This window comes from Pelophylax lessonae (genome assembly GCF_965119305.1).
Source record: "Pelophylax lessonae genome assembly, chromosome: 10".
Taxonomy (NCBI): Eukaryota; Metazoa; Chordata; class Amphibia; order Anura; family Ranidae; genus Pelophylax; species Pelophylax lessonae.
The window spans coordinates 19,811,160-19,827,303 of NC_138777.1; the positions used below are offsets into that span (position 1 = coordinate 19,811,160).

The following is a 16,144-nucleotide window of genomic DNA, read 5'->3' on the forward strand; positions in this document are numbered from 1 at the left end:
CAGACCAAGAGCGGTCTGGGTTGGAAAGTGAATGTATCGGTTTACAAACCAGACACAAATCAAATACAAATTAGGAGTGGCCAGCCTAACATATTTAACACAGTGACACGCTCTGCAAGTCAGCTACAGAGGACGATGTGCTACACATCGAAACGCGTCTAGTGATTGGTCGAGCGTATCACGTGACCTCCGGCCGGTGTAGTGGATGCTGCGGGAGCAGTCAGCCGCCGAGCCGCTCTCTTCATTCATTCATTTTTTTGCATGATATTATACTATGTTTGTGAGTATATTCCCATTGTTTTTTCAATAAACACCCCCCTTTTTAAACGATCTTCACCATGAATGACTCTCTTTTCATGAGGACATCGGGGAGGAATTAATACTCACAGAAATAATTATACATCAAGCGGAGAAGCAGGGCACAACTATCCTTACATGCCTGAAAACTACCATCTATCGGTGAGTAGATAACCAAAGGGGGAGACCCCGAATAAAGCACAAATCAAGCACTTTAGCACCTGCATTAGTTCAAGTGAAAAGATTCATCAAGGCAACACGATGATATAATGGACATTGAGCCATATATTTATTTTCACCACTTTATGAGTTTTATGTATTGTATTATTTATTTAATTTATATGAAGTATTTCATTCATTCTATTATTTTATATGAATTTTGATATATTTATAAACCAATTTAAGCAGCGCTGCAAATCACAGTTTTACACATTTTCAAAAGAGCACTCAGCACTTTTACACTGCAGCTAGCAGCTTTTTACACACAATTCACTAGTATATTGTTGCACTCAAGCACTTTTTCCATAAGCGCAGGGTCCTCTCAGTCTCACATCTATCAGCAGATTGATTGGGGATTGTGGAATAAGGGGAGGATCAGAGAAGACAGAATCAAGCAGCCTTTTTACACAATTCCGAGAATTAACCCCTTAGCATGCTTTACTGCATATACAGACTGATTTTACTGTTGTGGTTATAGTAACATATTAAAGGTTTGGTCAGCTGAACTTGTTTGCAAAAGACATCATTTTGCATGCCTTCGATGGTGAATGTTTGGTGAATCCCCTTTCAAGTAACTGGGAGGGGGATGGGAAAAGGGCTTCTACTACATAGGAAAAAAACAGCCTAAGCCTACCACTACTATGGCCACTACCTCCTGCCATGGTCAGAGGTCCTTTCATCCCACCCAGGCAAGCTCTACTAAAGTCAAAAGCCAGTTCATCCTTTAGTCACTAGCCCTGGACCTCAAAACCTACTCCAAGCCCTCTCCGGAGTGGGGGAAGTCTGTTAGCATTTGTGCCAAAATAGATGTGAGACATTGCAGACTTCTGGGCCAAATCTGTCATTTCCAGGGGCTACAAAACCCATAGTCTATGCGTACAAGTCCTGTACTGCACTCCAAAATATGGACTTTACAGATAAATCAAAATGTTTACGATTTTTGAATAATAAAAATTGTGCCTAAATTGATCCTAAAGACTCAAGGATTTTTACCTTAATGCATTCTATACTTTGGGGTAAAAATCTTCTGGGTGCAGCTCCCCACCCAGCCCCCCTTTTATACTCACCTGAGCCCTATCTTGAACCAGAGATGTGCATGAGCGCAGCAGCTCTCCCAGCTGTCTCTCTCCTCATTGACTCACACAGCAGCAGGTGCCATTGGCTCCTTCTGCTGTCAATCACAGCCAGTGAGCCAATGAAGAGTGAGGGGGGGGTGAACCCCGTCAATGGACACAGTGCACGGCTCAGGAGCAAGCCTATTCGAGTACCCCCATAGCAAGAGGTTTGCTATTGGGGGCACTTGGCAGGTGAAAGGAGCCGAGACTGCTGGTAAGGGACCCAAAAAGAGGTTTGGAGCTGCTCTGTGCCAAACTATTACACATGGGAAGGTAAGTGTTACGTATTATTTTTTAATTTTTTTTTAAATTACAATTATTATACCAATTTAAATTGTATGGCAAGTGCCAGAACACCTTTATTATTATTTTTATATAGGGTTTATATAGTGGCAACAGTTTGCACTGCGCTTTACAATAGAAAGGGAGACAATACAGCAACAATTCAATTCAAAAGAGGGTTTGGAGGGCCCTGCTCCTGTGAGCTTATAATCTAATAGGAAGGGGCTGGTGAAGCAAAAGATAACTGTGAGGGATGAACTGATAGGGGAAGTAGAATTCTGGTTGCTAGCTGAAGGCAGATAGGCCTCCCTGAAGATATAGGATTTCAGGGATCGCCTAAAAGTGGACAGAGTAGGAGATAACCAGACAGATTGGAGTAGCGAGTTCCAGAGGATGGGAGAGGCTCTGGAGAAGTCCTGGAGATCAGCATGGGAGGAGAAGACAAGCAAGCTAGAGAGCAGGAGGAGTGGAGAGGACGGTTTGGGTGATATTTAGAGAGAAGGTTGATGATGTAGATTGGGGCAGAGTTGTAAAGGGCTTTGTATGTTCGTGTTCTGAATTATTTTTTTTATGGGGCAATGAGAAGCCAGTGGGATTGGCAGAGATGGGTGGCAGACACTGAACAGTTGGTAAAGTGGATGAGTCTGGCAGTTGCATTCATGATAGACTGAAGAGGGGATAACTTGCAGAGAGGTAAGCCAATGAGGAGGGAGTTACAATAGTTGAGACGAGAGATAACAAGGGAGTGAATGAGTAGCTTTGTGGTTACAAGGGTTAAGAATGGGCATATTTTGGAGACGTTGCATAGGTGAATTCTGCAAGATTTGGACAGCGATTGGATTTGGGGCTGAAAGGACAAGTCAGTCCAGGATTTCACATAGCCCCCTGGCATGAGGGGAGGGACTGATGGTTGTGGTGTTAATCTTGATCGAGAAGTCAGGGGAGGGGACAGAGTCCAGAGGAAAAATTATGAGCTGTTTTAGAAATATGAAAATATGCTCATGAAAAAAATTGTGTCAAAAACTTGCACCAAAATTTTAAGACAAACTAAAGTACCAGAGCTTGAGTTGGTTGTGCATAGGAATGTATGAAGTACATCATGGCCAGAGGCGTACCTAGGGTCTCAAGCGCCCTTGTCGAGGAACTGTATCCCCCCCCTCCCCAAGGGAGAGAGGGGGCGGGTGACAGAGAGAGAGAGGGGGCGGGTGACAGAGAGAGAGAGGGGGCGGGTGACAGAGAGAGAGAGGGGGCGGGTGACAGAGAGAGAGAGGAGGGCGGGTGACAGAGAGAGAGGGGAAGTGACGGGGAGGGGGTGACAGGGAGTGGGGGGGGGGGGGGTGACAGGGAGAGAGAGAGAGAGGGAGTGAGAGGGGGGGGCGACATGGAGTGAGGAGGGGTGACATGGAGTGAGGGGGGATGACGGGAAATGAGTACCTGAGAGGCTAGCCAGGCCTTCCGTCTCTGCAGTACATCCATCCACAGCTGAACTGCTTGGAGCCGACTGATGATGTCATGTGGGCAGAGGCGGAGCCCTGTGAGGAGGGGAGCCACCTATCACACGGGGCTCGGACACTCCCTGTCTGGACACACAGAGAGCTCCGGGATTGGAGTGGGGGGGGGGGGCGCCGGCCGCCGGGGGCGCAGGCTGCATGGGGGATCGGTAATTCACTGCTACACTGCCAAAGTTTTTGCGCCCCCCCCCCCCCCTCGGCATACGCCCCTGGCAGGCGCCGTTCTGGCCAACCCCTCGGTACGGCACTGATCATGGCCAATGACAAACACCTTGGCTTTTCACCAATCTCTTCTAAAAACTAAGCTTTTCCCAATCACTGCCATGGTGGTGTAAGTAGAAGAGCTTCCTTTTTGGGCAGACAGGGGCCACTCTCTCTGTATATTCCACCCAAAAAATTAAATTTTGGCTAGATTCAAAATGATCATTGATGGTGCTTCTTTAAGTAAATAAAAACAGTTTCTGTGGTGTATTTTTTCATATAGTCCACATAGCAAAGATTCGAGGTACAATTTCTGTGTTTTTTGCGCACATAAAAAGCGCTGATTGTGTTTGGGATAATGCCCGGCCCATCTATCCTGGCTTATGGCTGTAATTCAGCACTGAGTCATTTAAGGGCATAATTGGCTCTTAGCTTTCAGCTGCTTGTCAGAGTGTTTAAGAGTCATCGGAGTGACTGATGGCGTACGTAACGCGCCACGTCTCAACCAGACCTGCGAGCACCTCTTCTTCATTGACAAACTTTCTGCTTTCCTTTTGTGCAGGATGCCAAACAAACCTGGTGCCTTTCTTGACTCACCCGTCTGGCTTGTCATTTCTGGAAAATGTTGACCTTCGTAGAACTATAAGGGCTGATAAAACAGACCTAAAGCGGCAATGCAATCAAACATAAAATAATTATCAGTTGTGAAATGGCTGTGCTAAGAAATGTAGGTAGGCTACCATTGCTGCCTCTCCGCTGAGGACAGGCCAGTCCACTTCTTTCCAACACAAAAGGCTTTAAATAAAAACTTGTGAAAAGTTTTCCCCCGCCCCCCCCCCCCCCAAAAAAAAAAAGAAAGACCTTTGGAAAAAAGGAGGGCGCATCTGCCTAGTGCTTTATCCCACATGTATTTATTGAAGAATAAAATCATCAAAAACTACTCCCAAGCATGAGAATATGAATTGGCTTTAATGAGCCACCCATCCGTAGCTTGAACAGACCGTCGGGGAACCACGCTAGTGCCCCTGCTGACTGACGCGTTTCAAAGGATTCCATTCCATTTCCCAGAGACATTAAGGACACCCCCAGTCCTAGAGGGCTTGAAGCCCTACTCCTTGAGAAGTGGACTATCACCCCTTTCTTTGCCGTGCTATCATACTTATGCGCAAGAGTGTTTTTGCTGTGTATAAAAAATACTTTGGCCCCGGCCTCCAATGCTTCAAGTAACATCACCATGTCTCTTGGCAGAGCTGAGAGCTAGAAATCCGGTGAGATTGCTTTCAAGCCCATTGCAAGAGTGGAATGTTAAGCTTCCAGTTCTGCCAGGGGGCACTTTAATGTCACTCATGGCCCCTTGAAGCACCAGAGGCTGAGGTAAGCATTGTATTTTTTTTTTCGGGGGAAGGGGGAGTTGACACAGAAAATTTGAACGTTTGGTTTACAAATTGTAGGGGAACCAGGGGCTGGCAAATAAAGGGTCCTTGTATTTGACATGGAGGGTTCACTTTGAAGCCCAACTGAAATAGGGCCAAAGCTCTTTTGACCCTACTTCTCCTGTTGGTCACTGGCGCCACTCATCCTATCCAGGCTCAGGATCGAACCTAATGCTTATGTCGGGATCAACACAGATGCCTCTCAGTGACCCATGGAAAGCCTGAGCTGGCCGTTTCTGCCCCCATCACAGCCCAGCGCTCCAGTAAGCAGAGAGCCGGTGACTGGTGTTCACTAGCTTTCTGCTCACTGAAAACCCAGAACTGAGTGATCAGTGGTCTTTGATCGCTCCGTTCTCGGTCTTCGAAGCGGCTAGGGACAGATGCCACATCGGAGCGATGCTGCATCTACGTAGAGTATACAGTTGAGTATACATTTTTTTCAATTCCTGAACTTGGCACTTTCAATTTAAACCAGGCAAATACAGCCGTGGCCAAAAGTTTTGAGAATGACGACACAAGTATTAATTTTCACAAAGACTGCTGCCTCCGTTTTTTATGATGGTAATTTGCATATACTCCAGAATGCTATGAAGAGTGATCAGATGAATTGCAATTATTTGCAAAGTCCCGTTTTGCCATGAAAATGAACTGATTCTATAAAAGACATTTCCACTGAATTTGTGAAGAAGGCTTTAGGGCGCCCAAGATATTCCAGCAAGCGCCAGGACTGTCTCCTACAGTTGATTTAGCTGCGGAATCGGGGCACCACCAATGCAGAACTTGCTCAGGAATGGCAGCAGGCAGGTGTGAGTACATCTGCACGCACAGTGAGGAGAAGACTTTTGGAGGATGGCTTGGTGTCCAGAAGGGCTGCAAAGAAGCCACTTCTCTCCAGGAAAAGCATCAGGGACCGACTGATATTCTGTAAAAGGTCCAGGGATTGGACAGCTGAGGACTGGGGGAAAATCGTTTTCTCTGATAAATTTATTTTCTGATTGTTTGGGGCATCCGGAAATAACCTTGTCCGGAGAAGAAAAGGTGAGCGCTAACATCAGTCCTGTGTCATGCCAACAGTAAAGCATCCTGAGACCATTCATGTGTGGAGCTCCTTCTCAGCCAAGGGAGTGGGCTCACTTGCAATCTTGCCTAAAAACACAGCCATGAATAAAGAATGGTACAAAAACCTCAGAGAGCAACTTCTCCCAACCATGCAAGAACAGTTTGGTGAGGAACAATGCCTTTTCCAGCATGATGGAGCTCCTTGCCATAAGGCAAAAGTGATAACTAAGTGTCTTGTGGAACAAAACCTCAAAATTTTGGGTCCATGGCCGGGAAACTCCCCAGAACTTAATCGCATTGATAACTTGTGATCAATCCTCAAGATGGGGGTGAACAAAAAAAGCCCCACAGATTCTGACAAAACTACAAGCATTGATTATGCAAGACTGGGCTGCCATCAGTCAGAATGTGGCCCAGAAGTTGATTGACAGCATCAAAAACGAGAGAAGTGCGCACCAACCTAGTGCAACTCTATTAAAACATTTATTGAACATACATCATACTCCCAAACAGATGTAGTAAAAAACGCATGTCAAGATACTGCATAGACTGGTAGCCTCCGAGACATGGACTATTCCAATGCTGCAAAAAGACCAGATGGCAGCTGTAATGGCTAAGCTGATGCGTTTCAAGGGAGAACCCTCTTCCTCAGAGCCCATTGGAAGAGGGTTCTGGGCTCTGAGGAAGAGGGTTCTCCCTTAAAACGTGTCAGCTTAGCCATTACGGATGCCATCAGATCTTCCTGCAGCATTGGAATAGTCCGAGGCTACCCGTCGATCTAGTATCTTGACATGCGTTTTTTACTACGTCTGGGAGTAATGATGCATGTTACTTTTTTTCTTCAATAAATGTTTTAATGGAATTGCACTAGGTTGGTGCGCCCTTCTTGTTTTTTTTGCTTCTAGTACTTGTGGATACCCATGGTCCTGAGAGGGCAGCAAGACCCCAGGTGCAGTCAATAAAATCTAGGTTAACCTCCCTTTCTCTGAGCATAGCACATGCTTATTGACTCTTTGCATAAACTATATAATTGTCAATGAAAGCCTTTGACACTTATGAAATGCTTGTAATTATACTTCAGTATACCATAGTAACATCTGACTAAAAGATCTAAAAACACTTAAGCAGCAGACTTTGTAAAAAAAATTAATATTTGCGTCATTCTAAATGCTTATGGCACGGCTGAACGTTTCAGATGCATTAAAACAAATAGGTGGTAAGTCTTACAATAGGCTTTATTTAGAAAGCAGCCAAAGCCTGGGTAGAAGAGCCTGTAACCTGCCAGCATACTACAAAGAAGGACCCTTGCTCTCCGTGATCTCTTCAGAGGTCTGAAGTGCCCCTCACTGAGTCAGAACGTTAACTCTGCTATCCTAAATCTTATGCTCCCTTCTGATAGGAGAATTCCAGCTATGACTCACCAGTGCTGGACCTGTGCATAGAGGTACAGGACCTGTGCATAGACCCCATTGCTTCCATACAGAGAGAGCATGGCTCCTTCTCTACAGCGTGCCTATTTGAGACAGGTTTTTCTTACTTTTCTAGACTGTGGATGCTTTCTAACTAAAACAGAATTTGCAAACCTTTTTGTTCTGAGGCTATTGCAGGGCAGTTTGCTAATTTAAACAGAAAGTTCAGTTGGTCTTTAAAAATATGCTTTATTTTTACCTGGTCTATTGACGACAATGCATTTTGCCACTATAGCATAATTTTCAGTGACATTTTAGGAAAATGATAACTTACAATTGAACTCATCTCTAATTACCATTATACTGTCCTTCAGTTGTCTCCAAACTGCAGCCCGGGTGTTGATTTGTGGCTCTTTGCCTTGATTTTATCCGGCCCTTGAGGCATATCTCCCCACTGTCAGCAACAGTGGGGCCTAGTTCTTGGCACTGACAGACAACAGGGTACTAGTTCTCTCACTGACACTAATTATGGGGTACTATTCCTCCATTGATACCAATGATGGGGCATTATTATTTCCAATGACATTAATGACGGGTCACTACTATATCCAATGACAACAATGATGGGGCACCATTCCTTCCACTGATACCAATGATGGCGTACATTTCCTCCCAATGACACCAATAATGGGGCACTATTGCTCCCCCTGAAACTAATAATGGGGCACTATTCCTCCCCCTGAAACAGATAGGGCACTGTTTCTCCCACTACCAATGATGGGGCACTGTTTCTCACACTACCAATGATGGGGCATTATTCCTCCCACTGATACCAATGACAGGGCACTATTCCTCCTACCAATACCAATGACGAGGCACTATTCCTCCTACCGATACCAATAACGGGGCACTATTCCTCCCACTGATACCAATGACAGGGCACTATTCCTCCTACCAATGACAGGGCACTATTCCTCCTACCAATGACGGGGCACTATTCCTCCCACCGATACCAATGATGGGGCACTATTCCTCCCTTTGATAACAATGATGGGGCACTGTTCCTCCCCCTGAAACCAATGATGGGGCACTGTTCCCACTGATACCAATGGTGGGGCACTATTCCTCCCACTGATACCAACAATGTGACACTATTCCTTCCATTAATACCAAGGATAAGGCATTGTTTACTCCCACTGACGCCTGGACATTCTCTTCTTCCACTGTCCACAGTCCGCCCCCTCCCCTGAAGTTTGAAGAACAGTAAACTGGCCCTTTGTTTAGTACGTTTGTAGAACCCTGGTTTAGAGTCAATATTGGATACTTGGAGATCTCTAAAAGATTGTTTAAAACCAGGCTTGTGGTCTTTTCTGAATTACATTTTTTCATCTTGCGTTAACAGGACAATGCCAGTCCCACTTGAATGATGGGGAGCACGATGCACAGAAATACTTCCAAGCTTACCCTCAAGAAGAAGACAAGACTTCAGAGGATCTGGGCACAGACCCAAGTACGAGCTCCTCGCTGCATCTCGAGAGTAAGCATCAGTCTGATTTCATTCCTTGTTGGAAATTACTAAAGTTCAGGAATGGAGGGAGGGTGGCGCAACCCCGCCAATCAGAATATGCATTTACATCCTGGATAAAAGGAGAGGATGGACATTGAGGTTGATATGAGGGGCAAATTGGATATACACTATATGGCCAATGTTTATGACCTGACCACTACATCTACATGAGTTTGTTGAAAATATTCGACGAGCTGCACGATTAATCGTTAAAAAATCTCGATCTCGATTCACCCCCTCACGAATTTAAAATGGCATTTCCTCGATTTCATAAAGAGCCGTTCTCTGCTCACTCAAAGCTGTCCAAAAAAAAAAAAGAGCCTCCACGAAATGTTTATTAACAGTTTTAAGGCTTCTAGATTACTATAAACACAATGTTTTACAATGTATCATTGGAGTTTCTTTTCAGGCAGTGGTTGTGGTTGGTAATTTCTGTGGACAACTCGGTTCAGAGACAGTGTGTACAGAGACATAATGAGGGGTTCTGTACCTTTAGGATCTTTGTGATTGGCTAAAGAAAGACCAGACAGTAATCGCATGATGTAAACAGTGTATGTTTTTTATATGAGCACTCCCTTTCCTTTTACAACACCGAGGGGAGGAGGAGGAAGTAATGAATGACCTATTTGTTTCTGAACACATGATCAATGGCAGAAGCAGATGCAAATTAAGTTTAATCCTTTCACCCCTTTAGGCAGGCTTTAATGCCTGGGAGGCTGTGTGGCTTCTGTATCATGTGACCTCTGTGATTGGCTCTCCCAGCAGCCAAATTATTGGAAACCCACCCCACTGGCTTCCAATCAGAAGCCTTGGCTTTGAGCTGTCCCCGAGAGTTTATCATTGTGCTAGGAGGGCACTGTCAGCACAAAAACTCATTCCATCATGAATACATATGTTCAGCGGATGGGTGTTAAAGCCCACCTTTCTTGACGCTGCATATACGTACGTGATTCGTAAGAGGTGAAAGGATACAGGGACACAGCAAATTTGCCTGAAAGAGGGATTGCAAAGATGATGTAGATATCTATGTGTTCACTGTGAATACGGTTATGAAGGGAGTTTTACAGGTTCTGTAGGGAATAGGATACCACTGGGAGCACCAACAGTAGCACATATAAATAATTAGCATGGAGTATCCCTTGGTCACCCTTTTTCCTACTTTGTGAATTCCTCTCTCCCTCCAGATGTTGTCTTAGCTGAATCCAACAATACAGAGGAACCCGCCTCTGAGGATCCAATGTCTGAAGAGATGCTGGCCCTCGTAGATGAGTTTGAAAACTCCTGGCCCCTAGAAGCCTTTGAAGGTGCCCTAGAACTTAAAGGCAGACGAATGGACCTTCAAGGAATAAGAGTGTTGAAGAAAGGGTCTCAGGATGGCCAGTCGGGCTCCTGCTTTGGCGACTGTGACGATGATGATGAAGCTGAATGGGTAGGAACCGATTTTATTTGGCTGCAATAAAATAATGGAAATGTTTAATATTCGAAAACAATAATGCAGCACTTAGTGACACAAAGGCATTTATAATAGCTATAACAGAGTGTCCACAAACTATCGAAAATTCCAAAGATAGAGACCGCACTCAAGGTGTTTAAGATGAAAACAATCGAACTCCTTTATTCTTCATAGATGAAGCAGACAGACAGTACAATGCACAGACAGACGTGTCGGTTTGACGCGTTTCACGATGTAAATCGCTTACTCATAACCACACACGATGATGATAGTGTGTGGTTATGAGTAAGCGATTTAAATCGTGAAACGCGTCAACCCGACACGTCTGTCTGTGCATTGTACTGTCTGTCTGCTTCATCTATGAAGAATAAAGGAGTTTGATTGTTTTCATCTTAAACACCTTGAGTGCGGTCTCTATCTTTGGAATTTTCTGTGCTTGGACGGCGAATCCGACCTGCACCAGGCTTTTGAACTTGCACCTGAGCGGCTTTTCCTTTTCGTTTGTCCACAAACTATCCTCAGCAATACAGCTTCAAGTCACGAGCATGATCTCCTAGACCAAAAAAAGCTCACATCGCGGAGCCAGAAATGAGGTATATAGTGCAGTAATTTATTAAAACCGCCAGCACAAATGTATGTAAAACACCCATGTTGTTAAAACAAACAGTCCAGACTCGCAGTAATGGCCACTGCCTTGAATCTTAGAAGTGGCTGTGTGACGTCAGAACGTAAGGTCCCTCCAAATGCGTTTTGTGCACATTTACACGTCCTCTGGGGATACGGCTACTTGCTGACCTCAATACCACGTGGATGTTTTATATAGGTCTGTGCTGGTGGTTTTAATAATTATTGCACTATATACAGTGGATATAAAAAGTCTACACACCCCTTATTAAATGTCAAATTTATATGATGTAAAAAATAAAACCAAGATAAATACTGTATTTTCTGGCGTATAAGACTACTTTTGAACCTCAAAAAAATCCCCCAAAAATGGGAGGTCGTCTTCTACGCCGAGTATAATATCTCCAAGGTAACCTAAGTGTAAGTATTACCGGTAGATCATGTAATAGGGGGGTCATCTTATACGCCGGAAAATACGGTAATTTCAGAACTTTTTCCACCTTTTAATGTGACCTATAAACTGTACAACTCAGTTGCACAACAAACTGAAATCTTTTAGGTGGAAGGAAGTAAAAATAAAAAAATAATATGGTTGCAGACCCTTAAACGAATACTTTGTTGAAGCACCTTTTGATTGTATTACAGCACTCAGTATTTTTTAGGTATGAGTCTATCAGCATGGCACATCTTGACTTGGCAATATTTGCCCACTCTTCTTTGCAAAAACACTCCAAATCTGTTGGATTGCGAAGGGATCTCCTGTGCACAGTTCAGAGATTTCAGTTTGTTTTTCAGCTGAGTTGTACGGTTTTTAGGGTCCCATTAAAGGTGGATAAAGTTCTGAAATTATTTATCTCTCATTTTTATATTACAGAAACCTGACCTTTTTAATAGGGTTGTGTAGACTTTTTATACCCACTGTATCTTATCTCTGGCACATCTCTGGTGGTTGCGTTTAGTTCTGCTTTAAGTTATTATAGAATTCTAGGTATGCCATTTTTTTTTTTGCATACGTATTTTTTTTACGTCACGTTCTCAGTTCCCTACCTTGTGCAATTAGTGAATGCTTTGCATTTGTTAAGAAAATGCAAAGTGTTCCCTGAATGGCATGGGATCTGGGAGCAAGTGGAGATTACTGGAGTATGAATGTCTGCTTAACTGATTTCCAGCTTCTAGAGAGATCCTATAGGTATGGTATATACAGAGTTATATTGGTCAAAGCCGGAACGATGTAACTATGTAAAAAAAAATACTATACCTGGTATTCATCAATGCTAGACATTATTTAGAAGTTTGTCTCGGAGACCTGACACATCCTTTCCTTTGTTTTATATTTCGCAGATTACTTTTCAAGTCAAACGTCTTAAGAAGCCAAAATTGGATGGCACTAATATGGCGGACCTCCCGGATGGGGCTTATGAAGATACGTTTGATGGAAGAAGTGATGACTTGCAAGCTGCACTGGAAATCAGTGGTCCAAAAATACCTGCTCCAGGTCCACAAGGTAGCATACCGTTATTCCTCTCTAGTTCTGCACTGAGTAAATGGGGACTATATGTACTAAATTATTGGTGGCCAATTAAAGCATTATTAATTGTCCATAGAACACATTTGACCTGTGGAGAAACAAAGCCCCCCCCCCCCCCCCCCGCCCATGGATCTCACCAATGGGAATACAAATAGCAATAAAAACAGCTGTGATTAAAGCAGCCCATAGATTATGCAAATTTCTTTCCTTCCATCACAGGAAGGAAAGAAAAGTTCTCTATTCTCCCATCAAAACATTCAGTGTTTGATGGGGGAATCTCTCCTGCAGTGCTATTGTGTTCTGCCAGCAAGGAGCCTTCCTTGCTGGCAGAACACAAGGCCGCCAGCAGTGATCACATGAAGAAAATTTGACAGGCTGGTTGTACAAAAGTCGATCGATTGGATTAAGTTTAGTACAACCTGCTTTTCCCATAAATGGCCACTCCCTGTTGAACCGACTGACATTTGATCCATCAATGACCAGCTTTACTCTTACGCGGTGCATACATTTTATTTTTTTGTAATTCGCTACATTCATGTCCCACACAATGTCATAGTGAATAATACACCTTCACATAGACTAGGGAAAACAAGAGCTCCACATCAAAGGTTTAGAAGTTCAGGAGTATTATTTCATTATGACAATCCAAAGAAAATAAGCTAACCCATTTTAGGGGCTCTTTTAACAACCAACATGTTTATTCCCTAGTTGAATTAACCCCTTCATTAAGCCACACAAGTCCAACATTCCTTTTAAACAAGCAAAATTGAATCTCACTCAAACCAGGGGTAGACAACCTTGGAGAGGTGGAAATCTACCTGAACAACATGGAAGAGATCTAACATCACCAGAGTGCAGAACCCTTCTTTTTTTCCCTTTTTGTTTTTTAAAGAGATAACCTAGCCCTGTTGTGAAGGCCCTAATAAAAAGTAATGAAAGTTTAGAGTCCAGGGTTACAAGTAATGCAGAGTTTAGAGGTCGTTGGTAAGTATTGCAGAGTCTAGGGGTCAGTAGTATGTAACACACCATGCAAAGGTCTGGAGTAAGTATTGCAGAGTCTAGGGGTCAGGAATAAGTAACGCAGGGTTCAGATGTCAATAGAATGTAATGCAAAGATCAGTCAGTAGTAAGTAAAGCAGAGTGCAGGGGTCATTAGTATGTCATGTACAGTGCAGAAGTCGAAGTATACACACTTACCTGCATTGTAGGCAGCAAACAAAATTGCCAATTCCTTTTAGAACACTGCCAGCTCAGCACCGAAGACCTGTCATTTCAGCTGGAACACTTGTGCAGCCTGCTGCCCCCTGGCAGCAAATCTGACCTTTTACACACTCCCAGCCTTCAGGGACTTGATCTGCAGCACAAGTCCCACTGGGCCCACTAGTTCCTTTTGTCCCTGCTTTAACACAGACACATCTTGTGATTTGAAAGCAGTAGCTTGTCAGGTCCTTGCTTTGCTGATTGCCATTAGTTTTCTAGTCCCCAAGGTCCAACCATATTGGCAATTGTCTATCTAATCTGAGAGGCAGTGGGTTAGGACAGGAGGTGATGGCACAGCGGGGTCACAATCTATCCCTCAGGTGGCCACAATCAACCAGTTGCTGACCCCCTAGCTTGAATATAAAAAATGAAGCTGCACCTTCAAAGATCACGTTAGTTTCCTCTTCTGCTGTCTGCGCATCCAATTGCTTCTGCAGTGAAATTATTAACTGAATAATGTTCAGAAACGAACACTACGGGAGTGTCAGTCTTGGTCCGTGGCTGCGCTCAGTGGTTCCCTCTCGCCAATGTCTAGTAAAGTGCCCTATAGTGATGTAGGGGTAGGCGGGAGCAAACACTGAGCACAGGTGGGAATGATGTGACTGGAAGTGTCGGTTGCTGAAGAATGTTCAGTAGAAGTGAACAGCGACTTAATATGATCATGTCATGTCTTGGGTTTTTCTTATATTTTGTTTGACTCTTGTGCACATCTCACGCAGGCAGGCGACCCGATTACCGCAGTCTGGGATGGCCGAGTCCAGATGAGTGCCTGAAATTGCGCCGTGTTGAATTGTCTACAGTGGCCAGTACATGGCTGGCTGTATCTGCTAAAAATATAGAGTAAGTACATCTTTAGGTAGTGGGGTCATCCTTCCTTCTAGATCTGTTCATTTTTAACTTTTAGCTTAAGCAGTTGTCAATCTCCCACAAAAGCAGTCTCTACAATATACATGGTGTACCTTTTTTAATGCAATGTGTTTGGATGAAATGTTGATCCTGCCAGCGACTTCCCCCCTTGCTTGCAGTAAATGGAGAAGGGACCACCCTCCCGACTAGTGTAACACCGAAAGGAGTGGCATCAGCCTACATGTCCTCCACCAAAAAAACTGACCTTCTAACACGATGCACGCCTCCACCAGGGACTATGACTAAGCACCTATGGGTGGGGCGAAATGCGTCAGAGTTTGGGGGACTTGGTTTCTTGGTGGAGACATGTAGGCTGAAGCTGCTCCATACTTCGGTGATATACTTGCTGGTTGGCAGAGTGGCGTTCTTTTCTATTTACTGCATACATCACTGTGGAGATGAGTATATGGTCATCTGCCCTCTGCAACACTGCCACCATGGCCACCATGCCATGGATCCTTATCTGAACAACCAAGGCGGTGGGCGAGACAAGTCTACCCTGCTGTAAATTGCAATGACAACAGGAATTGAACACACTTGGTGACTGGTGACAGGCAGCAGGGCAGGTAAGATTGTTTGACAGTGATTCCACAAATCACGGCAGGGCAGACTAGTTGAAAAAAGAGAGGTTGGGACTTTAAATGAAGGACATGAAAGGCTGGCAGAGAATTGTAAAACAGCATTTATTGATACATTCGTATGTATCAATAAATGCTGTTTTACAATTCCCTGCCAGCCTTTCATGTCCTTCATTTAAAGTCCCAACCTCTCTTTTTTCAATTTATTGAACAGGGATGGAGATGCACGGCAAATCCCACCGTGCATCTCATTTAAAAACCCAAATTCCCCCTCTTTTTCGCATGGGCCAGGGCAGACTAGACTCACCCGCCACCCAGGACTTTCAGATTAGAAAAAGTGCAAGGCAGTGCTGTGACCTGGGACAAAAACATGGAATATTGGTATTTAAATGCATTATTTTTATACGCTGCTCTCTAATTTTGGTTTGACAGGAAATTCCCAGCCTACATTTGTAAAAACAGCATTTAGGTTTACAAATACTTTAGGTCCTATTCACACGACAGTTCAGCTCCAACTACAGCAAGGATCCAATGGATTCCTGCTGCTGAATTCACAGGTGCTTGTAGAAAGTGGTGGCCACTTAGCCCGTACAAAGCAATAACAGGCTTACAGCTGCTGTGGGTGTTCACATTTAATCATATATATGGACAACGAAAGATGATCACCCTGGATGCTAAGAGTATGATGTCCAGGAGCAATCA

The 16,144-nt window shown here is 44.1% G+C and overlaps 1 protein-coding gene across 1 annotated transcript in view; it reads left to right on the forward strand.

Annotated features, from left to right (window-relative positions):
• Positions 1-16,144, forward strand: part of TTC17 (tetratricopeptide repeat domain 17) — a 156,340-nt gene that overhangs the window by 116,204 nt on the left and 23,992 nt on the right. The window contains exons 17-20 of the mRNA XM_082270715.1: positions 8,929-9,063; positions 10,278-10,522; positions 12,512-12,674; positions 14,678-14,798. Of these exons, the coding sequence (XP_082126841.1) occupies positions 8,929-9,063; positions 10,278-10,522; positions 12,512-12,674; positions 14,678-14,798 (664 nt within the window). The remainder of the gene's footprint in view (positions 1-8,928; positions 9,064-10,277; positions 10,523-12,511; positions 12,675-14,677; positions 14,799-16,144) is intronic.